Source organism: Lagenorhynchus albirostris, chromosome 10 (assembly GCF_949774975.1).
Source record: "Lagenorhynchus albirostris chromosome 10, mLagAlb1.1, whole genome shotgun sequence".
Classification (NCBI taxonomy): domain Eukaryota; kingdom Metazoa; phylum Chordata; class Mammalia; order Artiodactyla; family Delphinidae; genus Lagenorhynchus; species Lagenorhynchus albirostris.
In genome coordinates, this window is record NC_083104.1 from 79,295,832 (window position 1) to 79,311,704 (window position 15,873).

A 15,873-nucleotide genomic window follows, 5' to 3' on the forward strand; every position below is an offset into this window, starting at 1 on the left:
CACAAATCCCACTACAGGTCCTGGGACACAGGCCATGTGCGCTTGGATCGTGGGCCAGTGTGGACACTTGAGGAGGTTCTTGAATCCCTTGACCTCCTTTCATAAAGGGCCTTATTTCAATCACCTCCCACCCATTCTTTTCTGTATTGAGATACATTTAAAACATACTGTAAAAAACATAAAGTTCTTTCTCAAATATACTCCCCAAACATTAGGGATGAATCTAAAACAGGCCAAATAAAATTATGCTATATTAAATCCAGACAAGAAGGTCTGAATTTCACACTGACTATTCCTCTTCAGGGCTGTATTTTCCAAGCAGCCCAGGGTCCCACAGAGCCGGAGAGGTTGACTGTGTGCAGGATTCTCTGCATTGTACACTGTGTGTTCAAAATCTCGCCTTAGAGATGCGTAGGAAGCATGTCAGTGTCCTGGAGAGGCAAGGGGCTCTGTCTGAGTTCTGTTTTGGAATCACAGAATGTTCCATGGAAGGGCCTAGAACACTCCTACAACTCTCTCATTTATAGATGAGACCCAGAGACTTATGATGTGTCCTACCAGAATTAGATACAGTTAGTGCTATAAAGGATAATTTTTGTTTTTGAGTGACCACTTATGATTAGACAAATTCTCCTACTTAAAATCATTTGGTGAGACAACTAAATTTAAGACATCCAATTTACTTCTTTTGAAATCTGATTAAAAAATACAGTACATCAACTATACTTTGATTTAAAAAGTGGAAAAAATACAACCAACTAGTGAATATAACGAAAAAAGAAGCAGATTCACAGATACAGAGAACTAGTGGTTCTCAGTGAGGGGGGCAATACAGGAGTAGGGGGACTAAGAGGTACAAACTATTAGGTATAAAACAAGCTACAACATGGGGAATATAGCCAGTATTCTGTAAAAACTGTAAATGGAAAGTTACTTTTAAAAATTGTATAAAAAATCAAAAAAAGAAATTTGAGTTCCCTTACCAAAAGCTAGTATTAACTGAGCTTCAACCAAGGATAATCTAGTGGAAATAATTTGTGTTGAGCAACAGAATTTAAAATCTGATGAAAAACTGATGAATGTGCAACATTTCCTCGTTTCCTTACCTATATGGTCTTTCATCCTTGATAATAAATGGTGGCTGTTACTGTAAAGCCCTGTGCCAAACACTCTGAATCTCATCTCTGCCTTTAACCTCAGCCATCTGTCACACACCCACAGCGCTCTTCACAGTTGAGGAAACTGAGGTTCCGGAAAGTGAGGTGACTTGTTTGCGGTCCCACAGCCAACAGCAAAGCCTGTATTCTAACATGTACTAGGTGCTGGACCACTTCCAGCAGACAGGGGCACTGCTTGTGGCCTAAGACAGTGTGCCCGTACCCCATCACACCCAGTTTTAAAATAAGGATGGGATTCAGGACCTAGCTTGGGGTCATGACTTTCCTCTTCTGGAGTCCCGAGGAAAGCTAGACTTGGATCCCCTCTGCTCCCTTGTGTGGGCATGGCCCGACTTTGGGCCTTGGTCTTAAAATACGTTTTACCAGGGGTGCTGGCTCTGCGTGAGCGGCACTGCAGGGTGAGCAGGCAGGCGGGGTTTGGTCACCCCAAGTCACGTGGCCTTACAAAGGACGGACCACCTCGGCACTTCACGAGGGGACACAGGAGACACGAGGCTGCTGGAGCCTGGTGGTGATGGTTTGCTACAAACAGGCAGCTGTTTCACTGGGAAGGTTGTCAAGGGGAAGGCACACAACTTGCTAAAAAGTGCTAGCTTGGTTGAAACATTGTGAAATTCAACCATCAAGGGAAATCCACATCTATACCCATTATCTGAATAAAGAATGCCAGTAGTAATATGTATTGATATAGTCACTTAAGAATTTTTTGTTTACACGCTAACATGGAATCCTACCCACGATCCATACCCTTGGGTGCCCCAAGTTTGGTTCCGAGGAATTTTCAGAAGGGCTGAGGCCCCTTTGAGTCTGCCCCATCTGATAAATGACTCCCATCAGTTTATAACTAAGACACGAGTGCCAATTCTTGTTGCAGTCACCCTTGGAGAAGAGGAGGAGGTCATCTGGGCAGGAGGCATAGCTACAGATGATTCTTTCAAGGCTAATTACTAGGAAGGAAGGAAGGGAGGGAGGAGGGAGGGAGGGAGGGAGGGAGGGAGGAAGGACTTTCCACTTTACCTCTTAATTTAAAAATAAGCCGTTTCTCCCACACATCCAATAGTTCAGTGAAATGTGCTGTGTCTCACTGTCCCAGCCTTCTACTCGTTTGTTGCATGTTTTCTGAACTTGGAATGCTGTCTCCCCGGCAACCTTCAGCCACCACCTATAGAAATCCAAGTCATCTTTGAAGGCTCAGATTGCAGGAACTCTCCTTCATCACACCTTGCTAGAAGAATTCTCTCTCCCTGGACTCTTTATGATTTGCGTCAATCTCATGCTCTCACCACAAACCACCCTGTGTGGGAGTCATCTGTGTGTATGTTTGATCCCAGTCTAACAAAGGCTCCTTTGGGGACTGAAGTCTTTTCTCATGGGTCCCTGTTTGCCCAATACACCTAACTCAGTCCTCTGCACCAGGCGCTCAGTGAACCAGGTGGTCAACACAAAAAACATACACGGGCAACAGAGGGGATGGTGAGCACGCTTGAGGAGAGTCTGAATGATCTGAGAAAGGGGACAGCCGCTGACCACCATGATGGGCTCTCTGCCACCACTACATCACCAGTTACTGGGTCCTACTCTGCCTGTTCCTACAACTTCTGCCCCGGAGCCCAAGCTGTCTTCCACAAGCTGGGTGCAAACTATAGCAAACGTCAGCCTGGGAACTTTCTCACTTTGGGTGAGTGCCATAAATATGTTGGAAAGGAGATAAAATGAAGCTTATAAAAATGTCAAGGGCGACAAAGATGAGTCTTAAATCTATGTCTGGAATGAGACTTAGTGGCTGGTGACGCAATGCTGTGGAAGCAGAACGCAAACTAAGGCAACCACTATTCTGCTGCCATCTTCCTTCTCCACCGAAGACAATATTCTCCAAGTTAATACTGAAGAGGAGAAGCTGCTTAGTATTGAAATCTCCGACTGACGTGGGGATAGTGGGAGACACCTGTTTAAAATCAGTTCACATGAAATACGCTGTGTCTGCGGATGCAATCGCAGAACTGCTGTCAGGGATCTGGAGGAATAATGCACCAGACCAGCGACTGATGAACCTGTCCTGTTTTCCCGAGAGGAAATAAAGCAGATTCCAGAAATTCTGAAACTCTGACAAAATCTGGAATAACATAGTCATACACGTTTTGACTCCCAACAATTGCTGGTTTCTTTTCAACTCATGCGTTCATTTATTTAGGCTGCGTTGGGTCTTCGTTGCTGCGTGAGGGCTTTCTCTAGTAGCAGCGAGCGGGGGCTTCTCATTGCGGTGGCTTCTCTTGTTGCAGAGCACGGGCTCTAGGCGCGCGCGGGCTTCAGTAGTTGTGGCACGTGGGCTCAGTAGTTGTGGCTTGCGGGCTTTAGAGCGCAGGCTCTGTAGTTGTGGTGCACGGGCTTAGCTGCTCCGCGGCATGTGGGATCTTCCCAGACCAGGGCCTGGACCTGTGTCCCCTGCATTGGCAGGCGGATTCTTAACCACTGCACCACCAGGGAAGCCCCTTCTTTTCAACTCTTGATTTAACCCAAGTAACTTCCTCTCCTTTTTGATAGGATTGTTAGAGCAACTAATCAAGGAAGTAACAGTAAAACAACAGCTGCTCCTTTAAAGAGACCAGCTAGGCGGACTGAGGTAGCAGCTAACACCGAGTTCACTCTGCGCTGGATGTGGTTGCAAGAGCTTTGTATACATTAATCTATTTAACCCTCATAATGACCCCGTAATGTAGGTACGAACATTATTCCAAGTTGACAGGTGGGAACGCTGAGGCGAAGTTAAAGCAACGTGCCTAAAGATCACACAGACAGGATTCCAACCAGGCAGCATGGCCCCCAGCTGCGCTTCCCACATTAGCTCCACCGCCTTTCCTATAAATGGCAAGGCTGCTCAAGAGGGGAAGTGGGAAGCCTCCCTTTTCCACCGGGTGTGTGAACTTGCCCTTCCACTTCCGTACAGGAGAGAGCAAAGGGTGGGAACACGTCTGGCCTCGCTCAGCCCTCTTACCCACTCATTGCTCTGAGGGGAGGAGGGCGTCTTTTTGGTTGCCAGGATTGGGAGATACCGAGCAGGTGAGGTCATCAGGGCAGACCCTGACACGGCAAGGGAGCTTGCAGTCGAAGGTGGGTCAATTCCAGGACTGATATTCAAAGTATTTTAATAATCCGTTCATCACCAGACCAACCGACCGGGGGCAGCCACAAACCACTGGCGTGCCAGTGCCGACCGAGGTACGTCAACAGGGTCGGCAACCAGGGTATTCTCAGAGCCCTACCGTGGTCTTCGTATCACCAACCAGTCTTCTCAGTGACAGATGAGCTATTCCGATTTCCACCAGTCTGGTTTTTTGACGTCTTTTCAATTCGTTCTGGACCCAGAGGGGAAGGACAAGGATCTAAATAATCTTCACCACCAAACCCCAAAGTCCTCTGCATTTTTCAGGTGATATCCCTAATACTAAATTCAGTTTCTGATGATATTTTTAAGGCGATATTGACAAACCAGAACACACTCAAAGCCAGGGTCATGCCTGCACTGGGGACTCTGTGGTATGAAGTGGAGGGAAGGAAGAAGGGCTGTCGTGTCCTCATTTCCATCGTGGATGTGGACGGACCTGGTTAAAGTCAGAATGGGGGAGGCCTCGGGGGGGCAGGGCCTGGGACGTGAAATGGTCTTTGGCAAAGAATGTGACACAGGTGGGCCCTCATTACTCTAGAGTAGGGGTCAGGGAACTATGGCCACAGGCCTTCAGTTTTGCAAATAAAGTTCTACTGGAACACAGCCACGCCCACCTACTTACATATGACCTGTGACTGCTTTGGAGCTCTGTACGAAAGGCAGCTGAACAGTGTGGACAGAGACAGGGTGGACTGCAAAGGCTAAAGCATGTACTATCTGGCTCTCTACAGAAAGAATGTGCAGACCTCTGGTCTAGATCTAGGAAAGTAACTCTAATAGCCTGGGGCAGGGAGGGAGGAAGGAAAAAGGAGTGGACTTCGAGCTGGGGCCTTTAGTGGGGAAACTGGGAAAGGCTTAGAGGAAGGAAATTGGGGTTCAGCCAGCACCATGTCTTACGATGTGGGGATCGAGCCCTCCTCCTGTGAGCTGAGCCACAACATAACCTTCCAAACTGAATTACTTACATCTATTGGGGTGAGTTCCTAGATGGTGAAGAAAGCGGCTTTTTCTCCAGTCATTCAGAATTAGCAGCATATAAACAATGTAAAACTAAGCACAGGTAATCAAAAACATTTTAATGATTAATGTTTAGACATTATTTAACATTGTGGGTATATCCAGATGAGCTAAAGCACACTTTGACAGCACACTATTGAATGTTATACTTTCTGTATTGAAATATGTAGACATTTGCAAACTAGTACCTAGGAAGACATACATTTACAAATATACACATTCTAGATCTGATAAGGTAAATGTAAACAGATGCTGTGACTCCTTCCAAACAGAAATCCCACAAGACTAATTAAGAGAACCAACTGGCTCCCTATAATATGAATGTGCAAAATTAAAGCATGATAAACTGATATTTACATAAATATCAAACCAACAATTCGTTCATACATTGTCAATGACCTTCTCAGATGTGTCACGAGTGGTTCAGTGAATGTTTTTTTCCTCCAGACGGAGAAGGTTATTCCGAGGCTAAATTCCAACACTTTAAGATGACACACACAACAGTCCTTATCTGTTTGACCACTGCCTCTAGGGTATGAGACATGATTTTATGATAAGCAGTCTTATTTTTAAACAAGTATTTCTAAACAAATCTTTAGATTTGAAGCAGGATAAAAAAATTACAGGTGCTATTAGATTTACATTAAACAAACCATCTCTATCCAATCCCCCAGTTCTCTCATGCGGCAGCTATCTGTTTAATTTTACCTTAAATTTTTCTAAGGTCCTTTCCCCACCTTTAATTCATTTTGGTAAGCTAGGCACATTTTCAAAGGAAGTTTGTGTCAAAACAAATAGTACAGAAATCAACCCAAATTTGGACCCTGGCAACCAGTTCCCCACTGCTCATCTCTGGGACTCTGTCAAATGGTAAACATTTAATCATCTCTCTTGAAAAGTATAAATCTTCTCTCACAAGTGGAAAGCAAAATGGGCTTTGTTTCCTGTATAAAAACACTGAAGCAATTCTGAAATTTAAAACGGCCTACTCATCCTACACACTTCCTAAAATCCTGAAGACAAAGAATATATATTTTAAGTTTCATCAAGACTGCTTTAGAACCCCCCCTCCCTTTTTACATTATTAATAGTGGCACTCAAAATAAAAAAATAAGATCTGTTAAAAAGTTAAACTGACTGTTCCACTAGATTTGAACCTGCCTGATTTAAAGCCGATATTACAAAACTGAAGGTGCCGATTTCACATGTACAAGTCACTTGAAACTACGTGTCACACGATAGTTTCATAAGTCATGGTCTTTGACTTTTCTGAACAGAGCTATTAGAAATGAATAAAAACTTGAAACATACCCTAATTTAAACGAATACGCTTTGGGCCCTGTTTTTTAACTTTTAAGGCATGTGTGTTTCTCTACTGTAACACCATTATTATACAAATTTACAATCACATGCATGGTCTACAGTTAAAAAAAAAAGTGTGGATTACAGTGTTATTAAATTGTGAATCACAATTCAGCACCTATCATGTTATAACTAATAAGGCAACAGCAGTGTCGTGTACTACAACAACACGCCCTCCACAGTCTAGCGCAGGGGTCGGTGAGAGCCCAGAAATGTTAAAAATCTTATGCCTACTTGGGTAATCTGTCTACATTTCCTAGGGGTTTGGAACTGATGGAAGAGGTCCTACGTGAGTCACACTATGGTAGGCCGACTAGTTACAGCAGCTGTTAACGAGCATTGGGCACAATTCATTTGTGCTTACAATCAGACGACGGGGTTCAGAGGCTGTCAACCCTTGGGCCTCAGTCCTTACGCTGCTTCCTCGGCTTCACACTGTGTTCCAGAGAAGAAAAGCTGCTGGTGTGGCCGTTCACGGCCGTCACGGAGCCGTTCTGGTGTTCTCTCCTCCGGGAGGCCCCCTTCTTGTTGTAGGTCTGCAAGGCATAAATAAGGGCAGATGGCAACCACGGCGGGGGCCCAGCTGCATCCCTAACGTTAGAGCCTTTGGGGACCAGTGCTATCATATCAAGAAGCAACGTCTGTGGTCAAGCGACCAGGAAAATGTTTTTTTGCCACTGGTTTCAATCACTCTTCCATTTCTTTGAGGCTCAGCCTGGGTAAGTTCAGTGAGTCACAGGCTCACTGTATCAATGTTATCTGAGAGTTAGACAGAAAACACAATTTACACTTCACTCAGCTCTGCCCTTCCACGCTCCCACTGCGGTACCTTCTGTCACTCACATCCTCTGCCTTCAAAGCTGCCTCATGACTTCAGCAACTATTTCGGCCCTTTACGTACAGAGTGCTCTGCCACGAGGGCAGTCAAAACAGCTGTGGCTTCAGCTTCGTCGGGCCCTATCCTTTGACCTCCCTCATCATACCTGGTGGCTGCCCCCAAGTGTAGCATGAACCACCAGCCCAGCAAGATGTGAATGCAACTCAAAGCCGCCACCCCAGGCGTGTCTGGGGAAAGGTGTCTGCCTGCATGGGGCGCAGGGAGGGGCAAACATGCTGCTCTGCCCCTCCCCGCCCCGGGGGAGGGATGCTCAATGTGAGCCAGCTTTACTCCCTCTGTCCTTGCTCCTGACCGCCCCCTATATGCCTGCCCAGAACCAGGCCCTGCCCGTGGAGCACGAACACACGAGCCCCAGGGGTGACGGGACACAGGGGAGTCAACTGTGGCTGCAAAAGGTCGGGCCCCCCTGCAGGTAACCTGCCCTAAGCAGACGCTTCCACGAGCAAAAACCTACGTCACATCATGCACTCGGGAACGACCCACACCCCCAAACCTGAGCAGCGGGGAGAGAAAGTGTGAGAAAACCAGGACGAAAGGCTGATTTCTGTCTATAACTGGGGTCTGTGATGGAAATTTCTTCAGACATTTAGTTAAGCCCCGAAGTCTAGGGCAGTGGGGCTGAGGGACATGGCGTTGAGACTCACCTATGGCGGGCCTGCAGTGGCCACGAGGGAGGCAGTACGGGGCCTGCTGGACAGCTCCGCTTTCCCACAGGGACCCCGAGCCTCCCTCATCGAAGACCTGGAACTCCAGAGGCCTGGACAGACTTCAGTACCTCCTCCTACATTGGCAGCGACCCCCACCCCAGCCCCCCCAAGGCAGGGGCTCCCCATAGGGAACGAATGAGGGCCTTGGCTGCAAGGACCCCAAATCTCAACCGCCACAGAAGAGTGAGATTTACCTGAATATAGAAGTTTGTGAAGAGGGCAATCAGAGAAATCATGTATCCAATCTGGAAATACAACCAACCCAGAGGGAAGGCGCACGGCCAGATGACCCCGCAGCTGGTCTGGAGGATGGTCAGCACAAACTGTACCTGGTGGGGGAGGAGGCACAGCTGAGCACGCGGCCATGGCCCAGGGCCAAGGCATCCGCCAGATGGGCGCTCTACCCCGCACCCCCAAGATTGGGAAGGAACACTTATTAACCTTTCTGTAGGTACAGAGGTCATTCCAAAAACACGGGGCATATGCTAAACGTACCCAAACTCGTTATACATCTGAATGAGTCCTACGTATACACTCCTCCCCTTCCAACTACTGAAACCATCTTCTCTAAACCTTGGGGAACAGCCGGCAACACTGCCTTGTACATTCGGCAGTTGCTGAGGGTAGATTTCACAACAGATACATATATCAAGTCATTACGTTGTACACCCTAAACTTACACAATACTATATGTGAATTACATCTCAATGAAGCTGGAGAGAAAAATGGAAAACGCGTTTAAAAAACTTAATACACACACACACACACACACACACACACACACACACACACACACTTACTTCAGGAATACAGTATAGGAGATGCAAGAGTTTTGTTTTTTGTTTTCTTCGTAAAGGAAGGATGGGCGTGGGGTGTATGTTTAGAGGGACCAGGGACCTCACCGCAGGACGTGCAATCCCACGGGACACTTTCCCCATCCTTATCCGTGGACCTTCTGGTTTGGTGAAGGCTGAGGCTGGCAGACAGACTGATACTCTGACTGGCATATAATGCTAATTCCCTAGATTATTTCTGACAAGTCAATCTTGAGAAGCAGGGGAAGGGCCGAGGGAAATGGGGAGAAGGGGCTAAGATAAGGCGCGGCTGCTGCTTCCTCTAAGGAGTTAACAGCGGAGGGCAGGGCTCTGCCCACTGGATTTCGGGCCCACCTTTCAGTGCTTCCATGTAGGGAACTGTTTTTTGCTGTTGTTTGTTTCCTTTTTTAAGGTTAAGTATTCTAGACTGAGAAGAAACTGTAAGTGGTGTGCAGAATAAATCTAGGCGAACTGGGTGCAATCTTCCACCTCAAAGGGCAGAGCCTAATGGGAAACCGCCTCTCCAGGCTGCTCGAAATTCTGCTTCTGCAGAGCCACGCCGCGTGGAGCAAATCGATCTCTGCGTCGCTTCTCAAGTGTAACAGGGAGGCTGAAGAACAATTATCCTTCCTCACAGGTGGGTAAGGAGAAAATTAACAAGGCCTGTCCAGCCGCTGGCAAAGATGATAACGAAACGCCAAACACATAAGCAGCTCAGAAGGTCTCCTCGGATTTTTTTTTCCCCAGAAGGTTATCTTTCAATATTGAAAAATTGCAGTTGGCTTGGAGGGATCTGAATCAGCTTGGTTTCCTTAGAAAAAAATGTACCAATAAGGCAAGGCCAGGGCCAAGAGTTTAATACCTAATATTGACAGGTTAGCTAGCTCTGGCCTATTGCTCCCATGTCCTCGTCTATAAAACAGGGGTAATAACACGAAATCAGGCTACTGGGACAATCCATGTAAAACTGCTTACTTGACGTGAGAGCCTGGCACGTAGTAAACTCAACAAATGTCAGGATTTTAATGTGAGTAGTAATAGTGTTAATAATTAGTTTATGAAAGAAATCAGGAAGGGAGAGGAATAGGGTGTATAACATACTCACAGCTGAGGAAAGCTTTAAGAAGGACGGTGGGAAATAACCACCAAGTGCGAACAGCTGCTGGGTGGCCCTGGCACGTGGGCCCAGGAAGGGGGCCGCCACCTGAGGCACAGCAGTGCCACCCTCACCACCACACAGGCTGAGAGGTCGCCCGGCACCTGCATCCTTGCTGCCTAATAAGCTAGCGCCCTGGGCTCACGCTCCTCCCAGCAAATCCTGGAAACACATACACAGGTTTCACCTTGGATTTGGGTTCTGATTAGAAAACATGTGCACACACATATGCTCTGTGCACAAACTCAGAACAAATGGCTGAACTGGAAGTCAGAGAGTTCGACTTAATCCTTGCTCCGCAATCCAACTAGCTGCACCCTCACAGGCACGGTCTCTCCATCAACTGAAATGAACACGATGCCCTGCTCTGCCCACTTCAAGGAGTTTAACTGGACCGAGAGAGAGAGAGGATGGGAAAGCCACATCTTAGGTGCTCGTAAACAACAAGGAAGCCAGGAGGGCAGCAAGAGCGCCCCAGGAAGAGCTTGGCGTTCCCCAGGTGGCAAGTCCTGGGGGAAAGAGGCCACGTCACTCACCAGCTGCCCCTGCGTGATGTACTTCTTCCACCAGAGGTACGGCCTCATGGAAGGGACGGACGACAGACCGTAGTACGAGTACATGAGGACGTGGATGAAGCTGTTAAGTGTGGCACCAAAATAAGCTGCAGGAACAGAGGGAATTGGGGAGGAGGATGCCTCAATGTTTTATATGTAACAGGTCACAAATAAAATCCAAGATTCCTTTTAAATCAAAAAAAAACACAAAGTGTTTTTGAACAGGGGCTAGCAGACACGGCGGCAGCAATCTGGCACTGCACGGGCATGCAATCGGAGTTCAATTTCCACCCAGGGAAGGCGGTCGTCATGATGCTTTAAGCCCAGGGTCTGTTGCGCAGCTACCCGGTGGGCATCCCGCACAGGAGTCAGGAGACCACCCGCCCCACTCTGGCACCTAAAGGTTTTGCTGCCAGGCCCCCGTGGCTCCCAGAGGCAGCTGCCCAAGTGCCTGTGACCGCTGCGTTGCAGATGTGGGGGGGGAGGGCAGCCGGTGGGCGGCACGTTCAAAGCTGGCCGCCTCTACACATTTGCTGAGGCCTGGAGAGGTCTCTGAAAGCACCTCCTAGTTATTCCCCAGGACCGCAGTGCGGAGGCCATATATTCTTATCAATAATAGAGTCCAGAGCCTCGTTCCTTAGAGATGAGAGACCCATTATTTATGTCTTAATTTGTAATTTCCAGTAGAACCAGCAGGTCTTTTTTCAGACTCTCCGCCCTCTGCCCCCACAGTGAGCAATCAAGCAAAGCTACCAGTTTTCCCCCCTTGTGCGGTCAGACACACCAGGCTGGGTTGTGCCGTCAGACACACCAGGCTGGGCTATGACAGGAACTGGCCACGTGACCTTGGACAAGTCACGCCCATTCTCTAGTTGTTTCTCATCGGCCAGGTGGGGCTGGTGATCATCTGTCATCCTGTGGGATCTTTGACATTTAAAGTCCTCTTCTAATGTGGGGAGGTGCCGTTTCTATTAGAAAGTTAATTCAGGTAACCCACGGCCATGAGGCGTGAGCTCTACCAACCCTTCTTTGGTCTCAGGGTTCTCCCAAACTGGAAGGAGCTGTACTTGGAAAGTCCCTTCTGGTTCTAAAATCCTCTATGTGAATCCTGGTGGGCCAAGTTAATCAAGGGTGGTGCTATCCTGGGGAAAAACATATTGTGAATAGACTCAAGGGGTCCTGGTCAAAATCTGTTGGTGATGGATGACAGAAATTTTGACTGGGACATGTTAGAACTCCTGGGCTGACACTGACGGGGACAACTTAAATCTCTGGAAATTACAGGACACTTCAGACTACAAGCGGTCCACATCCTTCTTAGAGAATTTACTTCAAACATTGGTGCTTGTCACAGAAGCTGCTCAGCTAAACACGCTTCAGGAAGGCGAGGGTCACTATAGCAGAGTATGTGCAGACTCCCTGAGGTACTACAGCTAATGCTTGTTCTCCGGTGCCCACTCCATGGTGTGATTCCATCTTCCTGGTCTGTCCCTGTCAGTCAAACGTCTTCCAAATTATAGGGGAACAAGGATCAGGGACAATCTGGAATAGAGAACTCTGTCCTGATTTCTTCATGTGCCCCAGGCTGGGAATCTGGTCTTTCCCTCATCTTGCCAAATCAGCACAGGATGTGCACCGAACTAGAAAAAGGTTCTGTCAGCTTGCTGAGTGCACAGGCCACGCAGACTATCGTTAAAGGCAACCTGGACACCACATTCAAAGGCTTGACCTAGATATCTACAGAAACAACACCTTTTCTCAAAGCCTTAGTTTCAACTCAGCCTTTCCGCTCACACCTGTCCCCAAAGATGCCCGACTCACAGTGGCCACAGGGGACCCAGTTCATCACGAACCACCAGATGTTGAGCATGGAGGCGTGGTGGTACACATGCAGGACCGTGACCTGGTGGTAGTTCTTGCGCAGGATGAAGAAGAAGGTGTCCATGAACTCAATGAGCTTGGAGAAGTAGTACCACCAGAGCACGCGGATGATCTAGGAGGAAGGGGCCGTCAGCATCTTCCGGGTTCTGCGCTCAACCCCAGGATCCCACCGCCCCCGCTCCCCCCGACTGGCCCTGCCAAAGCGTCACTCTGCAGTGCCTTTAGCCAGAACACCAGGGGCTGGGTGGGGGGCTGGGGGGAGTGGAGGCAGGGAAAGCTCTCAAAGGTCCACCAACCCTTTTCAAGTCTCTAACAGATCCCCGCCGGCCTCCTGTTCCCTCTGGAAGGAGCCTACAGAGCCATCGGAGGAAGAAAACCACATGAAAGGCACTTCTGCTTTCAGGGGCTGGCGTGGGGCAGGTGACAGACACGAGGCAGAGGAAGAAAGGAATCAGGGTATCCAGTGCCAGGTTCTGCCCAATTAAACGTGCCACACGGGGTCTCTAAGGAAATGACTGCCACGCTGAGGGTAGACTGCAGCGTTTTGTTAAAAACAAAACCCAAAAAACACGCCAGAGTGGAAGCTGGAACCGGCAGACCACACTCAGAGGCCACTTAGAGGAATGATTAAAACACTTAAGACATCCTTCCGATCCCGTTTATATAAACAGAGCACAAATACTGATAAATGCATGCACATTTTTTCCCTGGAAGCTGTTAACAGGACTTACTTTTTGCAGAGAGGGAGATTTTAGTTTCCATTCTATACTTTTCATGCTGCTTAAGTTCTCATACCATGTGCACATACTGCTTTTAAAGTTCTTTAAAAAATGTCCACAGGGATTACCTGGACGGCCATCTTGTCTTTTGAACAATTTAGTTATTAAAAAAAAAAAAAAGACAATACCTTCATGTCTGCTTCTCCTCCACTGCGTGTGCCCTGACAGAAGAAGTTGTACTGGCCTTCCCATACTCCCGTCACTAACTGGAAAAAAAAAAGAAAAAGGGAAAAAGCTAATCACCAACAAAATAAGAACCAGGAGAAGTCCTATTCAATTAAAGTTCATTAATTTGAGAATCTGTGCAGACTGACCTTGGGCTGTGCTGAGGCAAGTTTGGTCCGGGCAAAAAACCATAATGACAAGGGAGTGTGAACCAAGGGGGGTTTACATGACTAGGGACTCAATTTCACAAGGGGCAGGCCCTGCTTTGCCAGGCTGCCTCTCTCCAGAACCCTCAGTTCCCCTGGGCCCATCACAGGCACCTCGCCAATTCCGAGGCCCAAGTTTTCCAATCATGGGCTTGGGTCCTGCCCTGCCACGGCCTCAGGGGAAACCACAGGCTTTCTCAAACCTGAGTGTGTAGGACCAGAACCACCTCAAGGGCACAGTGAAAGGCAGATTGCCGGGGAGTGTTTCTGGTCTGGCAGGTCTGGGGTGGGGCCCAAGAATTCCTACTTCTAGCAGGTTCCCAGGTGATCCTGATGCCGGTCTGGAGCCCCCCTGCTGCAAGCCTGGGGCAACCGAGTCCAGCCTGAGCCTCTTCACTGTTTTCCGCTGCTGTGTCGTCTCCGGATCCATGAATGAGACCTCTGCGAACTGAGGAACTGTGCCCATGCCTCGGAACTCACCTGCGGCAGAGTAGGCACTGTGGTGGCACAGTGAGGACCCCGGACTTGGGGTGCAGAGCTGCAGGGTCGCCAGTTCTCCACGAGGGCCTCAGCTGCCTCACCCGCACATGAGGGTGATGCCCGGCTAGGGGGAGACCTAAGGACCTGCTCCAACGGTCCAGAAGGAAGGTGTGATCTGACCACCCTGTGCGTGTCCACTATGTTCCAGCCAGCCAGACACCCACGAGATGCGCCTTTCTCCACGGAGACCGCAGCTCACCACCATCTCCTGAAGCCTTGGCATCCTCAACTGTTCCCGGTGGCTCTCCCTCTGGTGGTCAAGTGGGGCCATGGGAGGAGAAACCTCAGGTGGTCTGTCTTGTCATGCTTGAGCTCATCTGGGGAGCCAAGACGAGGAACCGGCCACTGGGCCCCCAAGTGTGGTTCTCAACGTGTTCCCTAGTCCAGCTGCACCAGCATCATGTGGGAACTCAAAAGACATGCCAATACCTGAGCCCTGCCTGGAGCTTCAGAGCCAAAACCCTAGAGAATCCAATCCTGTGGTTTATAAAGTGTGGTCCCGATGCAGCAGCACCATCACCCAGGAGTTAGCTAGAAATATAAAATCTGAGGCCTAACCCCAGACCCACTGAATCAGAAATTTCTGGGTGTGAAGCTCCGCAGTGTGAAAACTGGTTGTTTCACAGGTGATTTTTGATGCCACTGATGTTTGAGAACTGTTAAGCTGTGGTTCCCATTCCAGCTGTAGGACAGGCTCACCGGGGGAGCTTTTAAAAATTGCTAATGGGGGCTTCCCTGGTGGCGCAGTGGTTGAGGGTCCACCTGCCGATGCAGGGGACACGGGTTCGTGCCCTGGTCCGGGAGGATCCCACATGCCGCGGAGTAGATGGGCCCGTGAGCCATGGCCGCTGAGCCTGAGCGTCCGGAGCCTGTGTTCCGCAACGGGAGAGGCCACAACAGTGAGAGGCCCGCGTACCGCAAAAAAAAAAAAAAAAAAAAATTGCTAATGCCTGGCTTCCCCCAGACCATTAAACCAGAAGCTTGCAAGGCAATTCCAGTGTGAAACTAGGAGTGGGAACCACTGGTTTCATGCTACCTGATTCACGTAAGAAATGGTTCACCTACCAGCGCTGCACAAAAGATGTAACCGAGACACAGGACTTTAGAACCTCGCACTGACCACCTTCCCCTACACTGTCCTCCAACAGAGTTTGGCTGCGGGGGAGGGCAGCGGCACACAGATACCCTCAGGGAACATCAGCTGATCACAAAGGTCTGAAGACAAACGGTTAAACTTCCACCCTCAGAGACAAAAGCCAGCACACTCAACACCCTGCTTCAATCTGGTTTTCCTTCTACTAACTCCTTTAAGAGCTAACACGGTTTTTGCGGCGAAAGACCAGCCCATCATTTTATGATGAAAAGAACCCAGGATTAGGGAGCAGAAGTACCAGGGCTAGTGAGCAACCTGGGACATGCCAGCTAATTCCCTTGGACCTTGGTCATTCTTTA

General features: G+C 48.7%; 1 protein-coding gene across 3 annotated transcripts in view; it reads right to left on the bottom strand.

Moving 5' to 3' along the window:
- Positions 1-5,402: 5,402 nt before the first annotated feature.
- Positions 5,403-15,873, bottom strand: part of ELOVL5 (ELOVL fatty acid elongase 5) — a 69,943-nt gene continuing 59,472 nt past the window's right edge. Inside the window, exons 4-9 of one of the 3 annotated variants that reach the window (XM_060163114.1) lie at positions 13,639-13,716; positions 12,672-12,843; positions 10,833-10,957; positions 8,520-8,654; positions 7,085-7,256; positions 5,403-5,886 (exon numbers count right to left, since the gene is read on the bottom strand). In XM_060163114.1, the coding sequence (XP_060019097.1) occupies positions 7,125-7,256; positions 8,520-8,654; positions 10,833-10,957; positions 12,672-12,843; positions 13,639-13,716 (642 nt within the window). In that variant the 3' untranslated portion in view covers positions 5,403-5,886; positions 7,085-7,124. Of the gene's footprint in view, positions 7,257-8,519; positions 8,655-10,832; positions 10,958-12,671; positions 12,844-13,638; positions 13,717-14,188; positions 14,356-15,873 lie in introns of those variants that run through there. The other 2 variants (XM_060163115.1, XM_060163113.1) reach the window with 2 other exon arrangements.